This window comes from Diabrotica undecimpunctata, chromosome 2 (genome assembly GCF_040954645.1).
Source record: "Diabrotica undecimpunctata isolate CICGRU chromosome 2, icDiaUnde3, whole genome shotgun sequence".
NCBI classification, from domain to species: Eukaryota; Metazoa; Arthropoda; class Insecta; order Coleoptera; family Chrysomelidae; genus Diabrotica; species Diabrotica undecimpunctata.
Window position 1 is genome coordinate 154,127,223 of NC_092804.1, and position 20,570 is coordinate 154,147,792.

At 32.3% G+C, this 20,570-nt stretch overlaps 3 protein-coding genes across 3 annotated transcripts; 1 reads left to right on the top strand and 2 right to left on the bottom strand.

The window, feature by feature from the left end:
* Positions 1-1,998: 1,998 nt before the first annotated feature.
* On the bottom strand, positions 1,999-9,081 carry LOC140433515 (charged multivesicular body protein 6-A-like). The gene is made up of 2 exons (XM_072521498.1): positions 8,869-9,081; positions 1,999-2,727 (listed from the first exon to the last, which is right to left on the bottom strand). Exon 2 carries the CDS (start codon positions 2,717-2,719, stop codon positions 2,081-2,083), a length of 639 nt encoding a protein of 212 aa, XP_072377599.1. The 5' UTR covers positions 2,720-2,727; positions 8,869-9,081; the 3' UTR covers positions 1,999-2,080.
* Positions 9,082-11,710: 2,629 nt separating this feature from the next.
* LOC140435091 (large ribosomal subunit protein mL63) lies at positions 11,711-12,586 on the bottom strand. Its single transcript, XM_072523795.1, has 2 exons — positions 12,334-12,586; positions 11,711-11,915 (listed from the first exon to the last, which is right to left on the bottom strand). Exons 1-2 carry the CDS (start codon positions 12,505-12,507, stop codon positions 11,772-11,774), a joined length of 318 nt encoding a protein of 105 aa, XP_072379896.1. The 5' UTR covers positions 12,508-12,586; the 3' UTR covers positions 11,711-11,771.
* An 8-nt stretch (positions 12,587-12,594) lies between these two features.
* LOC140435090 (transient receptor potential cation channel subfamily A member 1-like) lies at positions 12,595-19,280 on the top strand. Its single transcript, XM_072523794.1, has 2 exons — positions 12,595-13,488; positions 16,357-19,280. The coding sequence occupies exon 2, from the start codon at positions 16,375-16,377 to the stop codon at positions 17,962-17,964; it is 1,590 nt and encodes a 529-aa protein (XP_072379895.1). The 5' UTR covers positions 12,595-13,488; positions 16,357-16,374; the 3' UTR covers positions 17,965-19,280.
* Positions 19,281-20,570: the final 1,290 nt, after the last annotated feature.

Consider the following 20,570-nt stretch of genomic DNA (forward strand, 5'->3'; position numbering starts at 1 on the left):
GCTTACTTGCGACTGAAACATGAAAAAATTGTCTGCAAGATGGGTACCTTCTTCTTCTTAGAGTGCCATATCCCTACGGAACGTCGGCGACTACCATGCTTATAATATTTTTATACTGATCACTGCCGCAAATTCCTCAACCAAGAGAGTTTCTTCCGTCCTATCCATTTCTTTCCTTCGATTTTACCGTTGAGAATTAGCCTAAGGAACTCATATCTTGGTCCTCTGATTATATGTCCAAGATATTCTAGTTTACGCCTCTTAATAATATTTAACAGAGTTCGTTGATGTCCCATTCTTCGAAGAACTTCTTCGTTTCTAGTTCTGCTAGTCCATGGAATTTTTAGTATCCTTCGATACAACCACATCTCAAACGCCTCGATTGTATTCATGATATCGGCGTTTAAAGTCCAAGTTTCACATCCATACAAAAGTACAGATCACACGTAACATCTTGTAAACTTTTCACGGATTTCCAAATTTAATGAGTTATTGGATAATAGAGGCTTGAATTTTTGAAATGAGTTTCTTGCCTGTTCAATTCTACATCGAATTTCGAAGGATGGATCTAGATTTTGGGTAATCCAACATCCAAGGTATTTGAATCTCTGAACTCTCTGCAGCGGTTGTTGGTTTAATATCAGTTGGGTTGCGCCGATATCCACTTTACTGGTCACCATGTATTTAGTTTTATCGATATTTATCGACAGTCCCCAATTTGTGCATTCCATGTCAACTCTATTGATTAGCTCCTGCAGATCGTCGATGTTTTCAGCTAGAATCACAGTATCGTCGGCGTACCGTATATTGTTAATTATTTCTCCTCCTATGATAATTCCTTTTTGATCTTTTAAAGCTTCCCTAAATAGATTCTCAGAATACACGTTAAAGAGGGCGGGAGATAGTATACAGCCTTGTCTTACGCCTCGTTCAATACTGATTGGCTTTGATTCTCTGTTGTTGGTATTAATAATGGCTGTTTGGTTCCAGTAAAGTTTGGCAATAAGTTTGATGTCTTTCTCATCTAGTTGGATGCTCTGCAAGGCGGTAATTAGTCTGGTATGCTGAACGCGATCAAATGCCTTTTCAAAATCAATGAAGCACATATATACGGGTTTTCTTACCTCCCAACATCGTTGAAGGAGTGTTTGCATAGAAAATAGTGCTTCTCTAGTTCCAAGGCATCTCCGGAACCCGAACTGCTCTTGACTAATTATTTCTTCGCACTTGTTGTTAATTCGGTTTAGAAGAATATGCAACAGTATTTTAACGGCATGGCTCATTAAACTAATGAGTCTACAATCGCTACATTTCTTAACGTTTGGTTTCTTAGGTAGAGGAATAAAGATCGATTTTAGCCAGTCCGATGGAATTTCACTGGTATCATATATTTGATTGAAAAGTACAGTGAGTTCTTTTATATTGTCATTTGAGAGTAATTTTAGCCATTCGCTGTATATTTGATCTGGTCCACTGGCTTTGTTGTTTTTGGCTTGGTGTATGGCTTTTTCCACTTCAGCGTTTAAGATTGATGGTCCTGTATTTGCACTTAAGTTAGGTAGTGATCCTCGATCATCCTTGAGGGGTACCAGGGTAGCACAAAATAGACGCACACAAGCGAACTCGAAAATAGATTTGCAATCGTCTTATAGACAACACAAAGATAATTGTTTTGCAAAAGATTGTTGACAATATATCTATCAGTACGAGGTAGAGACCAAAATCAAGAACATATCAAAGTTCACCATGACCAAAAAATTAAACTTTCTTTAAATATTTAAATCTAACTGATTTTTTTTTACACACTAAATAAAACTAGCTTTGGTGACACTGCTTACATTTAATTAATGTTACCACTGTTAAAAAACCTCCCAAAAAGAAATTTTTTGTGTTTAATTACCACTTCGTGCCTATATCTTAGCCATATAAGATTTCTCAATATGTATATCCAGTTTGATCTTCCTACTACCTTTGACCTATCATAATAAAACAAGTAAATATATGTTTTGTTTATTTTACTAATAAATAACTTAAGAAATTTACATACACGCTTGAAAAATACCAATAAAGTAACAATTCGTTAGGCCATCACTGCTACACGTTCCTCCCGTTTCTCCTTTTGTTTTGGTTTTTCTTTATTAGCTATCTCCTCTTCATCTTCCTCTTCTTCCTCATTGACTTCTACTCTAGGTTCTTCTGAAGGCACGGCAGGCATCTCTTGCTCAATCAGACCAGCCAATTCTTCTTCTACAGCTGCCTCATCTTCATCTGTTAATTGGCCACTAAGAAGTTCGTTAATCTCATTCTGTTTGTCAATCCCTTCTCTTGTTTCATCTAATATACGTTCAATATCTTCAATTTTAAGGGAATCATTAATTTGTTTCAAAGCTTCATTGCCTGCCTTTAGACCACTCACTACTTGAGTTTCTAACTGGGCAAATTCTATATCACTAGCCATCTTATCGAGATTATCAAGTTGTACATCTAGCTTGGACAACAGTTGTTCTTGATACCTCTTCTTCTTAAGTAAAAGTTTTGCCCTGTCTCTTTGGCCATTGTTAAGTAACTTCTTAGCTATATCTTTATCTTTACCAAGTGAGAGTTCAACTCTCTTTTGATATTGTCTCAATTTATCTCTTTGTTGTTTGAGCTGTAACACTGCTTTATCATGTTCTGTCACTCTGGAGGGAGGCTTTTTTTTACCAAAAAGGATACCCATTTTATTACCTAGAACAAAAAATAGGTATTTATTATTTATTTAAATGTTTAAAATACTGAGACTATAATATTTTTTATGAAAACTGCAAGAAAGGTAATTAGGATTTTAAATATGTACCAATCTCCTCTCCTCTTGAAGTCTCCTGTAAACAATGTTATTTTCTTTCTTGCGTTATTTGTTTTTAATGGATTTTAAATGGAACTTTTAGATGCCGGGAAATTATTATGAGGCATTGATGAAATAAACAAGGATAAGTTATTATTTTATATCATCTACATTATCAACGTCTACTAAAACCCATCTAATTGATATGGATGTACAGTTAACGGACATCCACATTCCACATACGAACATACAACTTCGCGCATGCGGCGTGAGCCGACTTTACCCGAAGAGGTGAACAGTGGTGTGATTACTTATACTTTTTACATAATTAAACGATTTATCAAAATTTGAAATGGGAAATTTATATTTAATATGTACAAACATATTAAAGACTTATTTATATTTAATACCTTCAAGAAACTTCTTCTTCTTTCTTGTATGTAGGCGTTAAAGCCTGTTTCTTCTTCAATATTAGCCTCCTAAATTGTTTAAATTATCGCACCATTTTTTCTTGGTCTGCCAATACTTTTTCGTCCATTTGGTGACTTATCTCGTGCTATTCGTACTATTCTATCCTCTGCCATTCTAATGTGTTCGTTCCACTCCTGTTTCCGTTTTGTCACCCATCCATCTATATCTTCTATACTGCATGCTCTTCTTATGCTTTCGCTTCTCTCCTATCCAACAGACTTTTCACTGATATTCGTCGAAGTATTTTCATCTCTGTTGTTTCTAGTAGTCGTCTCGTTTTATATGTGTCATGTCTTGTCTCCGCCGTGTATGTTAATATAGGTCTAATTGCTGCTTTATAGATTCTTGTTTTTGTGTCTTGTCTTAGGTGTTTGTTCTTCCAGATTTTGTCATTAAGAGATCTCGCCGCTTTACTTGCCTTTAAATTTTGTTCTTGTACGTCTTCTTCAACATCTCCGTAACTAGTTATATCTATTCCCAAAGATCTAAACGTTGCTTCCTGCTTTATTATTTTCACATCAATTTCGATTTTACAACGTAGTGGGTATTTAGATGTCATACATTTTTTTTTCTGCTGATATTATCGTATTGTATTTCTTGGCTGTTGTATTGAAGATGTGTGTTAATCTTTGGAGCTCGTTTTCTGTCTCGGCGATTAATGCGGCGTCGTCTGCATGACATAACATTTGGATTTCTTTGTTCCCCATTCTGTAACCATGACCTGTTGAGTTTACCGAAAGTACAAGCTGAATATAGCCGCAAATGTCAACCAAGAATTAAAATACTTCGGTTTGGCAGTGTTGGGATGTTTTTAGAATGCATCTGTTGTATGTTTCAAATATAAAGAGAGAAAGCTTTTAAAAAGTACATATCGATGGACTACATTTGTTCGTCAAATACTCAACGGACTTGTCAAGCAAATCGAATAGAGTATAATGTTTTAAATTACCACAGTAAAGTTCATGTAACCTTCTGGCTCAGGTCTAGTGTTAGTTAGGTCCCTAGTCGGCATCGTTCCCTCAGAAATACGGCGGCGACACAGTTAAATTAGAAATTTTTTCCATCGAGATAGCGAAACAATTTTTATAGGATATTAATCAATCATTTATCATTTAGTATTGAAATTTTGTCAAGTTGCTCTATCAAACATGTCTAAACACAATTATCACTGTAGGAAAACTTCGGCTATTCGTTTTTTGTCCGTATCAAGATTATCCTATTATCCTTAGTGAACACCCTATTTTTTAAACGTTTAAATTGGATACTGTAAAAACGTACAGCACAGTGTTATATGAACACGGCGTTGCGGACTATACCGTCAAAAATGTTTCCATTTACGGTTACTCCAAATCATTTTGATGAGATTAACATACAATAATATAAGAGGATTTATTAACATTTTGTTTTGTTTGTTAGACCGGTTCCGTGAATAAAAAACATAGCGTTATTATCATCATCAATCTGTATGCGTCCACTGCTGGACATAGGTCTCCCTCAGCTCTTTCCATCTGTTTCTGTCACAATCCATCTAGTTGGTGGACGTCCTCAGCTCCGTATTGCTTCTTGCCTTGGTCTCCACTCTAAAATACGTTTTGTTCATCGATTGTCTGATAATCTGGGGACGTGTCCTGCCCAATTCCATTTTAACGACGCGATCTTTTTGATAGCGTCTATTGTTTTTGTTCTACGATGTATTTCTTCGTTTTGGGATTCGGTCTCTCGGAGAGACACCCAACATCTGGCGCTCCATAGAAGTCTGAGTCACGCGAATCTTATTAACTACCTTTTTTCTGAGTGTTAATGTTTCCGCTCCATAATTGAGTATAGGTAACACACATTGGTCAAAGATTTTCCTTTTGAGGCATATGGGTAGATCCGATTTAAATACATAATTTTATTTACCAAACGCTGCCCAGGCTAATCCTATGCGATGTGGGAGCTGACATGTCTGGTTATCTCTGCCCAACCGAATTTCATGTCCTTAGTACTTATACGATGTAGTCTGCACAATACCCCTTCCATCAACAGTAATATTTCGATTTAACAGCAGATTAGTCATTATAGCACCAGCGTTATTATAGCGTTATTATAGCAACGGAGAATAATTTATTAGAAATATCAGTGTACAGTTTCATGTTAAAAAGCCAAACCAGTCAAATTTGAAAAAAAAATCAATAGAAACATAAGAAATAGACTATCGAGCCATTATCAAGGAGGATAATCTACCTGTATTTGAGGAGGGTAAGAGGTAAGCAGATTTATGACGAAAAAATTGGATTACAAGCTTCAAAAGTGGTAAATTTTCCTTTTATGATGAAGACTGATAAGAAGGACATTTATGTGTTCTGCCTTCATATCTTTACTTCTTAACAGATGCGCAGCGATTGTTCCACACATTGTATTGCTCTTTTCATGCTGTCTCTCCATCTATCCCTATCCTGGATTGCACGCACCGCATTGATGAAGTTTGTGTTTAATTATTTTCCCACTTGTATCCGTCTATTGAGTTGGCGATGAATCCTGAGTTCTTTTCCCTCCGGTTTCGTTGCACTAATAATCTCTTCATATGAAGAACGTTAATATTTAAAAAAAAACGAACATCAAGAAGAAATGTATGTTTTTCTCCAAGATATATGAAGCATTTTTTTCATATATCACATCTCAAATGCACCGATTACTTTCCTATCTGTTGTTCAGATGGTCCATATTTCACAGTTATAGTTCAATATTGAGCAAACCAATGTTTGTATAAATTTGATCTTAGTGTTTTTCCATGTTTTCGTGAGGTGGAACATAACAATTCTACCCATCTATATATGCTGTCCAAATTCCTGTAGACAACTCTCATTGTTATTGCCGGTGCTACCTAAATAAGTAAAACTGTCCACTACTTCATACCCTAATCCTTCTTGATTTGTCATTGCTGCCTTAAAATCAGTGGCTTAGCAATACTTTTGGTTTTGTAACGGAAATGGAACCTAGATCGTTCAGCACCAAAGATAAATGCACTAAGGTTTGAGCTATCTACTCTGCAAGGCTAAGTATAAGTGAGTGAGTGAGTGATATGTTTTAATTATCACAGCAGACTGTTTATAACTGGTTAGTAAATTATTTGTAAATATTCGTGGTGGTTTATTTACAGAATAATAATAATTAAAATCTCAGTTATGATAGTTCAGTAATTGAATTGCTATATGCAGAAACAACACATGTTCAAAAAACGAATTTTTCAGGAAATGTAAAAACATTATATTGTAAGCAAAAATACATTTTCGGTAAATTTGATGGTTGAAAATGGCAAGTAAATGTATTTTTAATCCCGCACAATAATGGTTGTATTTTATAAATAAAATTTGTATTTTCAATGATACATTTTTTTAAGTTGACATATGAGCTTCTTGCATAGCATTGATAAAATTATAGATAAATTTTACTCACAAGCTGAATTTTATTCATAAACCGTACAAAAAACTCTCAACAGTTATCAAGTCAGTCTCAATTATTAGCAGTAGTAGGCCAAAGAAGTATTAAATAAAATTATTTTTATAATTCTCCAACAAAAACAGAACATTTTTTTATGTCTTCCAATTTTTTTTTAATTTGATAGGTACTGTTGTAGCTAAAATGTATGTTTGAAGGAGCCATTTATAAATTCGGAAGCAGTAACAATTCCTCTTTTTCCACCCTCATAAATAAACTGAAAATTTGCTGATATTGAAGTGTCTTTTTGCATTGCATGCTGTACTTCTGGAAGCAGTTTCTTCTGATATGCAGTTTTTCTTAAATAAAGTAGGCCGCCAATCTTTACAATTAATCAGACCTTCTGTTTATACTTCTTTTACCGAAAATTTTCTTATTGCTAATTATAATCATTTAGGTTATTTGATGGACTGTAAAAATTCTTTCAAATTTTCTGACGTTTCTCTTTACAGTTGCAAAATCCCTATCACAGGGGAGAAGGGAATCTCCTCTAACTGGAAAATAGTTTATAATTTTCAAAAATCTAGCACTGTTTGTTAGAGAAAGGATCATGCGATTTTTATTTTGTCCCCAGCAGTTGTCAGTATATAAATAAAGCTCGTTTATATTGTCTGAAATTTCCTTTAGGTAATCCGAAAGAAATGAACAAATTTCATTACCAGTTCTTGGTAATTAAACATTCTAGCAGTATTGTCTTTGATATTGTAGATACAGAATACAGAGACTGTTAATTATTGTTGATAATAAAAGAATTCCCCTAGAGGCATTTTTCGCAAGTGAATATTCTGCATAACGTCGAATGCTAGTGCTAATATGTTACCATTGTTGAAACCATCACTTTCATTTTTCAATTTGATTTTTTACCCAGACGCTTATGGACCATAAGTTCTGCCACTGTTGCTTGTTTAGCAGTTTCATTTAAATTGAGGTCTTTTATCTTATTATTCAATGTCTCACAAGTTGAACAGACAAATTTGAGTTCAACCAAATCTAATTGAAAAGTTTTCTCTAAAAAATCTTGTGTAATAAGGATCTTATTTTTAACCTAGGATGTTTCTTCTTAAATAAGTCAAATATTATTTTAAGATTTAACTGACTGTCAAGGTATTTAATTTCTTGAGTGGCATAATGACTGATTTTAACTGAAATGATTCAATATGCTGCTGAATGGCCACTTGAATATCTTCTCCTAATTTATTGACACTTAGATTAAGACGCAGACTTAGATGCAGATCTCTTGAAGATTTTCTGAGAACAGCAAGATCTCTTGTCGGTTCCAGTCTTCTAAGTTAATTTATGGTAATAGAAGGAACTGAAGTAAAGGCATTTAAACAAACTGCAGTTCTAACAGTGCTTTTATATACATAATAGTTAAAGACAGTGGACTGTATGTTGAAAACTTCTATTAGTCCTTGCAAAAATATGTATTGATTATCTTTACAATCCAAAGAATAAAAACGTCTGAAATTTTGTTGCATTCCTCCTTAGCAAATTTGTCAAACCATTTCGTTAACATACGCGAAATTATTATGTACTGATTTCCTCTTTTTGTGGGTAGTAACTTACGACACTATTTTACACTATTTTACTAACGAATCACTTCAAACGACAACACAAACCAGCCTATGTATAATGACTACATAGATTATGATTGAATTTCTCATAGAAATAACAGATTACACAGGTGTTGAAGCGCACGTACGTCTAATCTGTTACTCAGCAGAAACCGCACATGTCCAGGACTTGCCTGGTTTCATAAATATCTCGTTGACTACTATACAGGTTAAATATGGACATGTTATTTTACTATAATGCAACGTAATTACGTGTGTATACTCAAACACAGGATGTACGGAAAAATGGAAATCTGTTGTTTCTGCATATAGCAATTCAATTATATAGCAGGAGCTAGGCCTCTATATTCCTTGATATTAGTTATAAACATACTATTATTTATGGAATAACAAAGAAACCGATTTATGTAACAAGCTTTCTCAATACCGAACAAAAATATCCTGTGCTTCAAACCAGTAATTAATATTGATTAACAAATTATAAGGTAAATATAACAATTTATAAATAATGATACTTACTTTAGTAAAATATAAAATTTCTCTTGATTTGTGTTATTCAAAAAATTGATACCATCCTTATATTATAGTTTTCCTATTATCACACGTTATACGCTAAGTGTTTTCTTATATCTTTTAGAGCTAGCTTTTAATCAGATCTCTTAATAAGTCTAAAGTAAACATACACATCATCCATTACCATTCTATAACCTAGCTTTTTAAGTTTTTATCTGTCACGCTATGATGTCCTGTGTCAATCTAATAGGCTTATCACAGAATAACAAACGTCTTATACATCTGATCTCCGTGGTACAATGAATGTACCATGTACATGTACCATGTCTGATCTCTGATGATTATAAATTAAATTACTTGTGTTGTTGTATGTCATATGTCACCAACATGGTCAAAATGTCGAAAGCGAATAAATGTGATTTTAAACAAGAAAAATATAATCTGGTCTCTAGTCTCTAAACCTACACAACAAAATTAAGAATTTCAGATTGCGGCCTTTAAAAATATGCCTAGATTTTTAAATTAGATTCTAATACCTTACTTTTGCATATGTACATACACTTGGCAGCTATAAAATATCAATAATAAATATGGCATTTGTGTTGGTTACTCTTAATTAAAATTGTTCACCACAATGGATATCAGCTTGTTTATTAAACTTGTTCGCCTCAATGGATAAATTGTTTATGGACCCAAATAATTTAAAGACAAACTTCTACAACATGTGTAGTTATGTGCAATGCTTCCTTCAAACTCTGCCTTCCTATTTTTATTCTTAGCCATTATTTTTACCTTATTTCGTATTATTTGTATACTTATTGCGCTTTACATACACTTTTCACTAATGGATTAGAAATGATATCCTATTTATTGATAAAAAGGTAGTAGCAAAAAATAGTCAGCTTACATGAGGTATAATATAAAAGAAAGTTACTGTAATTTGTTAATAATGGTTATCACATGTGTAAACAAAATATTAAGGTACTGATACTGATAGCAACTGATAATATAATATATACTTTACACATGATAGTGATGACAATTATTTTCTGATACATTTATGCCATGTATGTTATGAAACTTTTATTACAATAAAAATCTTAAAAAACATTTGATTATTGCTTTAAACTTACAAGAAAACTAGTTTTCTTGCAGATTTAGTCTTTTTCATACCATTAGTGCATTTTTGCCAATTTATTATAATCATTAATCTTGTTTTAGTTTTCTGCCAATTTTTTGCCCTTTCAGAATTTTGATTGTCAAACTCTGCCTTTATGTAGGTATTTATATATTTTTGGCCCAATTGCATCTTATGAAAAAAAAAAAGAATAGGTATATAATATAAATAAGACTTAATATAAATTTTCATATTCACATGAAAAAAAAGGTCTATTGAATAATAAATACTGATTTACAAATGTGTGGTGTGCTAACAAGTACCCAAAATGGTCTCAATTTTCTTGAATAGGTACACCTTTTGCACCATTTTAAAACAACAACATTTTGGAACATCATTTACTTAACTTTTATTAATCTTTTTTAATCATACATCTTACTAGACTCGATTTGAAAATAGATGATAAAATAGTTTTGTATTAGCAGAAGATTAATTGTTTAAAGTAGAAGAATCATAAATATGGATACCTTCTGTTCTCAATTTGTACAAGATTGTATAAAAATAATATGGGCACCCTGGGAAACTTTGAATACAATACAAATGAGAAAACTTTAAGGGTTTAGACAGGAATGCATTCCTCAGTAGAGGAAGTGAGTTTACTTCACCCAAATAAATATGTCATTCACTTCAGATTAGATAGCATGCTCATCACTACATTTGATATTTCTCAAAGAAAGTATAATTGGTTCTATTTTTTTCTATGTATTGAGTTTCAAGAATATTTTTTCCTTTGCTGTGTTTTTTGTCAATTGGCAGATGAAATTTTTGATATTGAGTCATATAGCAGTTGAAGAATAGTATCAAGTTAAAATGTGGTCTCTATTCAATAGACTTAAGTTCAAAATGATAAGGTGATAATCACAACACTAACTCACAATCTTTTGCTAATTCATCTACAACATACTTCTTAAATTTTGGTCAATATAATTTACATAACTAAAATGTGGGACATTTGTAAACCCTTTTAAAACTAGACTATAACTATAGCACCCTTTACTAATAAGAAAAAGATTATTTGACTCAGTGAGCTGAAACTAGAAAAGACCAATGAGATCAAGTATCTAGGGGTAACACTGGATTCCAAACTCATTGGAGCACTAATATTAACAACATAACCAACAGGGCTATGTGACTCTTCTAGAACAGCAGATGAGTTAAATCTGGGTACTCAAACTAAAGGTAATCTGTTGGTTATACACATCAGTGACATGACAGTTACATATTGTTCAGTATTTTGATGAAAAAGATGATTTGCAATCTTGTGTGACCTATCTTATGGTCCTACAAAGACAAGCACCTCTAAATATGAGAGGAGCCTTGAAAAGTACAGAAACAGCACCTTAAGAGGCTACCACAGGTCTTCCCCCACTGGAATTATATATTTCAGCAGTAGCATTTATGACCATTCTGAGACTTGATTATGTGTAGAATAGTCACATAAATACTACTGGGGATTTAATATGGTTCACTGATGGATCTAAACCTGTACATGGTACTGGATCAGAAATTTTTGAGCACAAGTGTAATTTTAACAAATCTTACAGCCTAGGTCAATATACTAACTTAGGATTTTTACTAGAAACAGTAAACAGTAGTAAACTATTTTACACTATTTACATTTAGACAAAACAAAATACCATGGATTTAGGGTAGGAACAATACCAATACCAGTAAACTTTTAAGAATTTATTATAATATTCCTATTCTATCCTACAAAAGCAACAAATTACAACTAATCCCATCCTTCTTTAACTCTTAAATGTGCTAGGCGGGATTCTATTGTTACTTTTTCATAAAACGGTTTTTGTTTGGTTTTGGTCTTTATATAATTTGCCTCATTCTTACCAAGAGCTTGAGCATGACCAGAAGACTGTTCCTAAAAAATATATAAAACAATATTAATTAACATCTAGGTAAAACTATATAATAAATAAATGGAAGTCATAAAATGTTGAATCGGAAGATGTCCAGATATCTTATTAAAATTTTTGATGTTTCTGAGATAATCACCTTTCTCTTAATAAATATGATTCTTAACTTATTGCGATTCATTATAGTAATCTCTAAATTTAAGTATAATCTAGATGTTATTAAAATAAACTATTAGAGTTAACGATTCAATAAAACATAAAAAAAAATGCTGCTATGTCAGAGGAAAAAATCTTAAGAAGCTCGTAATAGAAATAGTCTTCATACCAACCAGCCAATTTAGACTGGTTTGAGTAGAACATTTGAAGCTTTTCTTCGTTTTCTACTTCAGATAATATTATTTTAGTTAATAATGATTGTCTTACGAGAGTTAAATATGGATGTCTTAAATAATACATGTTCTTCTCTTCCTCTTCAAGTTCTATTTTCAGTTTTAAAACATCTTTTATCGTTGGCTGCTTCCAAATACGATGTTTCCCGGTGTATATATTTCCATTGGGCATATGTTTTCTCCTGAACAAGGCGTAGAATAGCCTCATAATTTAAAATAGTTTTGACTTTACAAAATTCAAATCTTAATATTTAATTTTCAATAACCTAATAAATATTTAGGCTGTACTTAACCTAGAAATTATTATTATTTCTTCGTCTGTTCCGCTTCATCTGGCCTTTTATTATTATACAACAGGAATTACGATTAAGTTATTTACTTAGGCGATTTACTTCTTGTTCATGGCGATGTCCTGTGGGATAAGCACACAGACAAATGAGTATTTTTCACTATTTTAAAATTCAAAATATCATGAACAAACATGAATGTACCAAACAAATCTTAACTTTTTTCGAAAGGAAATTAGTGACACAGCGTAGACACTAGAGATATGTAAGAAATACTCTCTGTTACATATCTCTGGTAGACACAAAATAATAAACTAAACAATCATAGACACAATTTGTCTTTTTGCTCGATGGACACAATACAGTATGTATCATCGAGGTATGTATATACCATAGTACATAAAAAGAAATACTCTGATCATAGAGATACAATGTGACAATGTGCTGTAGTGCTGTGGCTGTGATCAATGATCAGAGTATATACGTGATTTAAACCAGATTTAAATGAAAAAGAAGAATAATATAATGTCCAAATCATTTTTAGCATAGCATTTAGGTTACATACATTTATTTTTACATTTAGTTTACACTTACCGTATAAAATGATTATGAAATATATTTAAAAGTGAATAAACTCAAACTGTTTTACATTATTTTGTGTTTTAGTTTGAAACTTATAATAATTATACTTACGGACTTACGAATTTATTTTTGTACATAGACAAGTGAAGTTTTGGAACAACGTACCAAAAACTTACCAAAACCTACTTAGTAGTTACAAAGAATATAGTAAGCGTCTATATTCTTTGGTAGTTAGTTAGTAAATAGTAACTAATATAAGAAAGATATAATCTCTACCAAAGATTTTAACATATTTATACCCTACTCATTGTCATTGTTAAGTAAGTGCCTTTTAAATGATGATAATTATAATACAATTCTGTAATTTGTTTTGTATTTCTGGTATTTATTTGAAAAATATACTTATAGTGTGTTATAAATAGCCTCAATAATTTTAAAATAGTTACTTCTCCTTCCTCAGCAGTTATTTTGTTGTGAGATAAAAATATTGCTGACTGCTTTAGTGGGGCTGTCTGTCTAAAAAATAGGTGTCTCAGAAAAAGGGCAACAACCATGTTTATAACATATTATTAAATATAATACACAGAGAACGAACTGAGTCAGATACTTTGTGTTTAAAAATTAACTAATTCTTATGTTACAATAACTAGCTAAATTGCTTTTTGGTGGAGTCTAGTGGTTAACAAAAAGGAGATTTTATTTATATTATACATTATTTATTGGAAATATTTACACAAGGTTAATTTTAGTAATTAGGTACTAATTCACTTTTGTGTAACTATCAGTTTGGAAGTATCACATGGTAAAACTCCTGCAAGATTCTGAAATTGCATTGTGTGGGTATCATGTGATACAATGCAGTTCATTTAAACAATCTACAGGGGGTGTTGTACTATATATATAGGAAAACTATAAGTGTATTGCCGCTAAAACTTTTGTTAAAGAAGATAATTTGTGGGTGTAAATTTATTAAAGTACATATTGGTTCATATAAGATTGTTTTTGGCGGCATGTATCATTCTCCTTCTAGTTCTGATGCAGCATTTTTAGAGAACTTAGAGCATATTTTTGAAGAATTATTTAAAAGTAATGTTAATTATATTTTACTTGGTGATTTTGATTTGGATTTTTTAAGTACAAGCTTCTACACCCAGAAAATTAAAGCAATCTTTTACCAATGTGGCATTAAGCGATTAGTAACTGAACCTACTAGAATTACAAATGTTAGTGAAACCTTAATTGATTATGTTCTTGTTAATAATGATCTGGTTAGTTGTTTGTTTATTGGATTTATTCAACTTTCCAGTTGAGTGATCCTTCAATAATATCAGTAAGTTTTAGTAATAGTTTTCAAAATTTTAATGTCTCTAGTAAATGTTACAGATATCTTAACAAAGAAAAAATATATCAAATCCAAATGAATTTATTTTTTTGTGATTGGGATTTAGATTCTACTAATGCCAATACTATTTACAATGACATTTTATCAGTCAGTCTATCATAAATAAAATACCACCTATTCAAACATCAGATCAAAAGTAAAAGTATATGGTTTGATAATGAAGTTAATAGTAAAATTAAAATTAGTTACAAATTATACAAAGTTTTTTAAAACTGCTAACATAAGTGATAGAAATGCCAAATGCTGGCTTTTTAAAAGGGCAATAAATGTGGTAATTAATAATATCTTAAAAGCAAAAGAACAATATTATTTTGATAAAATCGATAGGTACAAAAATAACTAGACTTATGTGAAAAAAATGCTAAAAACACTAATTGACAATACTTAATTGTCAAAATTCATTTATTCCATTAAATTTAAGGTTCAGAATCAGTTATGCATTCTGAGTGACAAAGTTGAAATGGTGCGTTAGTTTGGTGAGTATTTTGTCTCTAGTATTTGGCAAATTGTTGAAACTACTGACTTTAAAAAATTAAGGAGTTATGATAATCAGAATTTGTGTCCCAGTATTCATGAATTTAGGTTACTATCACTGAGTGACTTGGCAGTCTTTGTTAAGTTGTTAAATAATAGGAATAACATTAATGAAATACTAAACTCCGACTACTAATGAAAAATTAAACTTACTAAAAGAGTTTTTTGTAACTTGTGGACTTCGTTGGCAACCATCATGGCAATTCGCACTTTCGATACCGCTGCTCTAAAGAGGTCATCAGAAGTGCAGTTAAACCAAGCTCTCAAATTGTTTAACCAGGAGATGCTCCTTCCACCCTTTATTCTTCCTTTTATTATTAATTGCAGTAAGTAATAACGCTCGCCCCTCATGACATGTCCCAGATATTGCAGTTTTCTGACTTTAATTGTGTTTAAAACCTCTTTATCTTTTCCTATTCTTCTCAACACCTCGACATTCGTGACTCTATCCACCCAACTTATTCTTAATATCCATCTGTAGGCCCATAACTCGACGGCAGCAACTTGTGGTCACATTATCTTAAATTTTATAAATACTTCCCTTAGATCATCCAAAATTCCAGATTTATTAAAAATCGGTACAATTGTTCTAATACCAAAAGTTATTAATACTATTAAGAAAATTGTCTTCCTGTTTTGCGAGACATGCCATTACATTTACTTTTATTATTCACTCACATTAACCTTTTCTATTTATTTTAAACGTTTTAACGTTTAGCATTCCTTTCCTCAGGTAACTATAGCTTCCTCTGTGGTTATTGTTAGTTGTTGCTCTGGAAACCATCAGGGTCTTTTAACACTAATGCCACAAATTGATCGCATTGCTCCTGTAGTGATCCTTTCCCAAGTTAACATGCTCCTTTTCTAACTTGGCTGCACCGTACTGAAGACGACCAATAGTCAAAAATACGTATATACGGTTGCCTTTCATCGATATACTTTGTTATAATGTTTATATACTATTTTGTTTTTTGTTTTCCTGTTTTGTGAGACATGCCATTGCATTTTACTTTTATTATTCACTTTGCAAAACCAGTTTTGCAAAGGTCGGTTAAGCAAAACCGGAATCAAGCCATTTTCTATAACAAGATTCCCACTCTTCTCAACATCTTGTTCAAACTTTTCTCTCTACTCTTCAAATTTAGTAGGCACTGACAGTATCCCCAGATACCGAAAAATTGTTCATGGATCTCAATTTTTTAGATGTTTCTGTTACTTCGGACTGTCACTAATTTTTTCTAATTGTTTTTAGGCAAGTAAGCAAGTAAAAATGGATAGCAGCGGATCGCTGTTGATGTTAGCAATACTACATGGTGACTATACCGAAGTTGTCAGATTGCTAGACAATGGTGCGGACTTGAGTTATATAGACTCGACAGGATATTCACCGTTACACAGAGCTGTAGAAAAGGGAGATTTAAAAATAGTAGAACTATTACTTAAAAGAAATGCCAATGTTAATGTCGATGTTAACGCCCATGTTGATGAACTTAATCAACTTGTACATGAGCCCCTACATATGGCAGCTGAGTGCGGTCATCTAGATGTGTTAATATTATTGATCGCATATGGTGCATCTTTAGAATCCAAATGTCCAAACGGATCACTACCAATACACTTAGCAGCACAAGAAGGTCATTTACATATAGTTAAATATTTTGTAGAAAATAAATTGTACCATGTTGATATTCACACTAACAACGTTCGGACGCCTTTAATGTGTGCTACCTTCGGTGGTCACACAGAAATTGTAAAGTTTTTGATCCAATGCAATGCCGATGTTAAGGAAACAGATGTATTTGATAGTACGGCTTTGCACTATGCATGCCAGGAAAATCATGAAGATATCTTGGAGATATTGATAAGAAAAGGTTCTAACCTCGATGCTAAAATGTACAATGGAGACACACCTCTACATATATGTGTTAGGAAGGGACACCTTAGCGCAGCAAGGCGCCTTATAGAAAGCGGAGCAAGATCTTTTCTAGAAGGAGGTGTTAGTGGAAACAGCCCAGTACATTTGGCAGCTCAGTACAATCGGAAAGAAATGCTGGAATATTTCTTCAAAATAGGCATTAGTGTTGATTTTCAAACGGTAGATGGCTACTCTTTGTTGCATGTCGCTGCTAGATTTGGCCAATCACAAATAGTTACGTTCTTACTTCAAAACGGAGCAAATATCGAGGGTAAAATTATTTCTAGAGGTATTACTGCCTTACATTTAGCTTCAAGTTCTAATCGCGTTGATGTTATAAAAGTTTTATTAAATAAAGGAGCTGATGTAATGGCAATAGATAAAAAAGGTCAAAAACCACTGGATGTAGTGTATGAACATTTTAATGCTGATCCAAATGAAATACGAAGATATGATATGAAATGTAGTACGCAGCTATTAGTAAAACACATGCTATTATTTTACAAAGATATAGAAGTGTCAACGCCTAGTAATTTTCCAAGTGGAACAAGCATAGACGAATTTAAACAGAAGTGCCTAGAAGAAATCGAACAATTGAAAACCTGTAAGATAGAAAATACCACGGTGTCTTTATATACTTTTTTACAAGCCTTACGTAATAAAAGTAAATTATTAAACTTTTTACGTAACCACCAATTACGAGAAGAAGTGAAAAATATTAAACAATATATTGACAAATATGCGATTTATTCCAGCCTTTTGCCAATGATCTTAGACGAAGTACAGAACGGTATAAAAAGACTACTGCTACTGGAAAAAGCTGCCACTGCAATGGAAATCATTGTTCCAAGTCTTATATTGGAGTGTAAAATAAACATCTTACAATTGCTAAATAATGAGGATCTTTCTAGACTCATTGAATCAGTAAAAGTCGAGTTTTATTAATCATATCTTATTTTTCTTCCACTTCGAGTGCCTTACTTAAAAATAAAACGTTGCTCATCGGTAGTAAGTACTTACCGGCATTACTCAAATATGTTAACTTACCTGCTATTAATAAAGATAAAAAATACTTTAATTGGGCACGAAATAAATAAACGTGACTCCTTTAACGCTTGATTGAAACTGAATACATGTTGGTGCTTCTGTATGGAGGTAACTATGACATACACATTTGTATGTGTATGTGCGGTCATATAAATCGTAGGAGATAGTGTGCTGGCCGGTATTACCCGATTGTATCCTATATATTATTATATGAATTAAATCAATAAATGTCCATCGTCGTATCGTATTTAAATCACTTAGTATCTCTTAGGAAGAATAATGTTTGCTCGTCCCTTAAGCCCGTGTCAGACGGTCAAATATTTGAACAAACTGACGTAATGACGTCATAATTACAATTTGTGCAAATTTTAAAAATCTATCTGTAACACGATCATTCAAATTTGATCAAATTGACATATGAAATTGATTGTATTTTCTGCTTCTTTTTTAGTTGCCTTATTTACGATTCAAATTTTTCTATCTCCAACGAAAAAATAATGTGGATTTTTCATATTATATAAACCACTTCTTTCTCGATATAAATCAATCATACAGAAACTTGTTCCTGACTCGATTTCAAGACTGATTTTAAGCTTTTATTTTTATTTTATAACAAAATAGGAAGACAAGTAAACCGCACAGTGTCAACCAAAGACAAAAAGAAAAATGAATTTTACCACGTTTTGTCTAAACTGTTGATTGTCATTTGTCTTTAACTATTTTGGGACCAATCAAAATGTAAGTTTGATCAAACTGACCTGGAAAAATAGAAGATCTTCTATTTTTAGAGCATTTTTTGGTTAAATCAAATTAGTTTAATCAAATATTTTACCATCTGACTGTCTGACATGGACTTTATTTTAGTGGTCTCTTTACTTTTAATGGTACTCTTTTTGTGGTAGCTTTAGTATTCATGAATATCAAGATGTTTCTCCATCCAAAATATTTTAAAATTTTTGTTATTTTTGTTACATTGCCGCTTTAATATATTTCTTACTTATAATCAAAGTTCTCTGTTATAAAAATAGTAGATATTAATTATTGTATAAAAATAGTATAAAAATAGTAGATATTATTGTTTATAGTAGATATTGTCGCAGCAGCATATGACAAATTGAAAACCAAGACTAACCTCTATATTTTAAGCAAATCGGTATGTCCTTATTGTATTTTCTTTCTTAATATATGTGAGTGTCTTAAAGCATAAATAAAATATTTTTATACCAAAAGTAATGATTTTTTATTATTTTTTTTCTTTTACACGACGAAACTGTCATTATCTAAAAGGTTCTCGAACCTTAGTGCTTTGGTCCTATTTTGCGCTAAGCCGTTTTCCTCGTTCCAAGACTTTCCTTGACCTGTTATCTGGTTCATACCCGATACTGTTATATCAACAACCTATGGTGGGTCTTTGCCTTTTCTACGATCAGCTTCCATTCCTTTCTATTCTTCGCCTTGGTTTTCCAGTTTCGTACTCTTAACACTAGTAGGTAAGTCGTCTTCCACCTGGTCCTTATATGGTCGTCTGAGTCTGCTCACTCCACCCGATCTTTGGTTATCAATGTGTTTCGACGGTTTCATCGAGTTCATTCTCTTTTGAGTGGCGTTGCCACCGGAACCTGTTTATTTAGATGGCCATTTATTTCATTTTGCTTGTGTTGTATTTTTTGCTGAATGTTCTATTTCGACGTTCCTTCCTTCGCTATCACTGTCCCTTCTTTTTCTTCTTTTCTTGTAGACACGACTCTGTCTGTTTTTCAATGTTCCTCCAGTAAGTTGTCGTTCCATCGTTTTCGTTGTCTTCCTACTGATCGTCTTCCTATTGGAGAATCGTTACTTGCGGTCTTTACTACTCTATTTGATGTCATTCGGCTTATATGATCGTTCCACCTTTCGTTCTACTTTTTTATTTTTTACCTAGTCGTTGATGTTCTCCACTTTGCATCTACGTCGTATATTTGTATTTCTAGCTCTGTCCCATATTGTTTTAACATTAATTTTAATTTTTAAGTGTTTTCATCTCTGCTGTTCCTAACGTTCATTTTGTCCTCTCTGTGCCAGATCGTATGTCTGTTTCTGCCGCGTATATCATTATTGTTCTGATGACTGTTTTGTAAATTATGCCTTTCATTTCTTTCCCGATATTTTTATTTCTCCATATTGTTTCATACAGGCAACCTGCGGCTCTGTTTACTCAATTCACTTGATCTTCCACTTTTGTTTCGAGCTTTCCTTAGATAGATAAGGTTATTAATTACTATTTAACTGGGAATAAGCCACAATTAAAGGTTAAAATTGTGGCTTATTCCCAGTTAAATAGTAATTAATTTAAAATGCCACAAGAAAATAGCTTCAGAACAATAGATAAGGTTATGCCTAGATATTTAAACTCATTTACTAGTACATTTGCTGTTATAACCATGCATTTTATCATTTTCGGGGAAATTAACATGTTAAATTTTCTGGCGGTTATATTAAATTGGTGCTGCATTCGTTGTAAATTA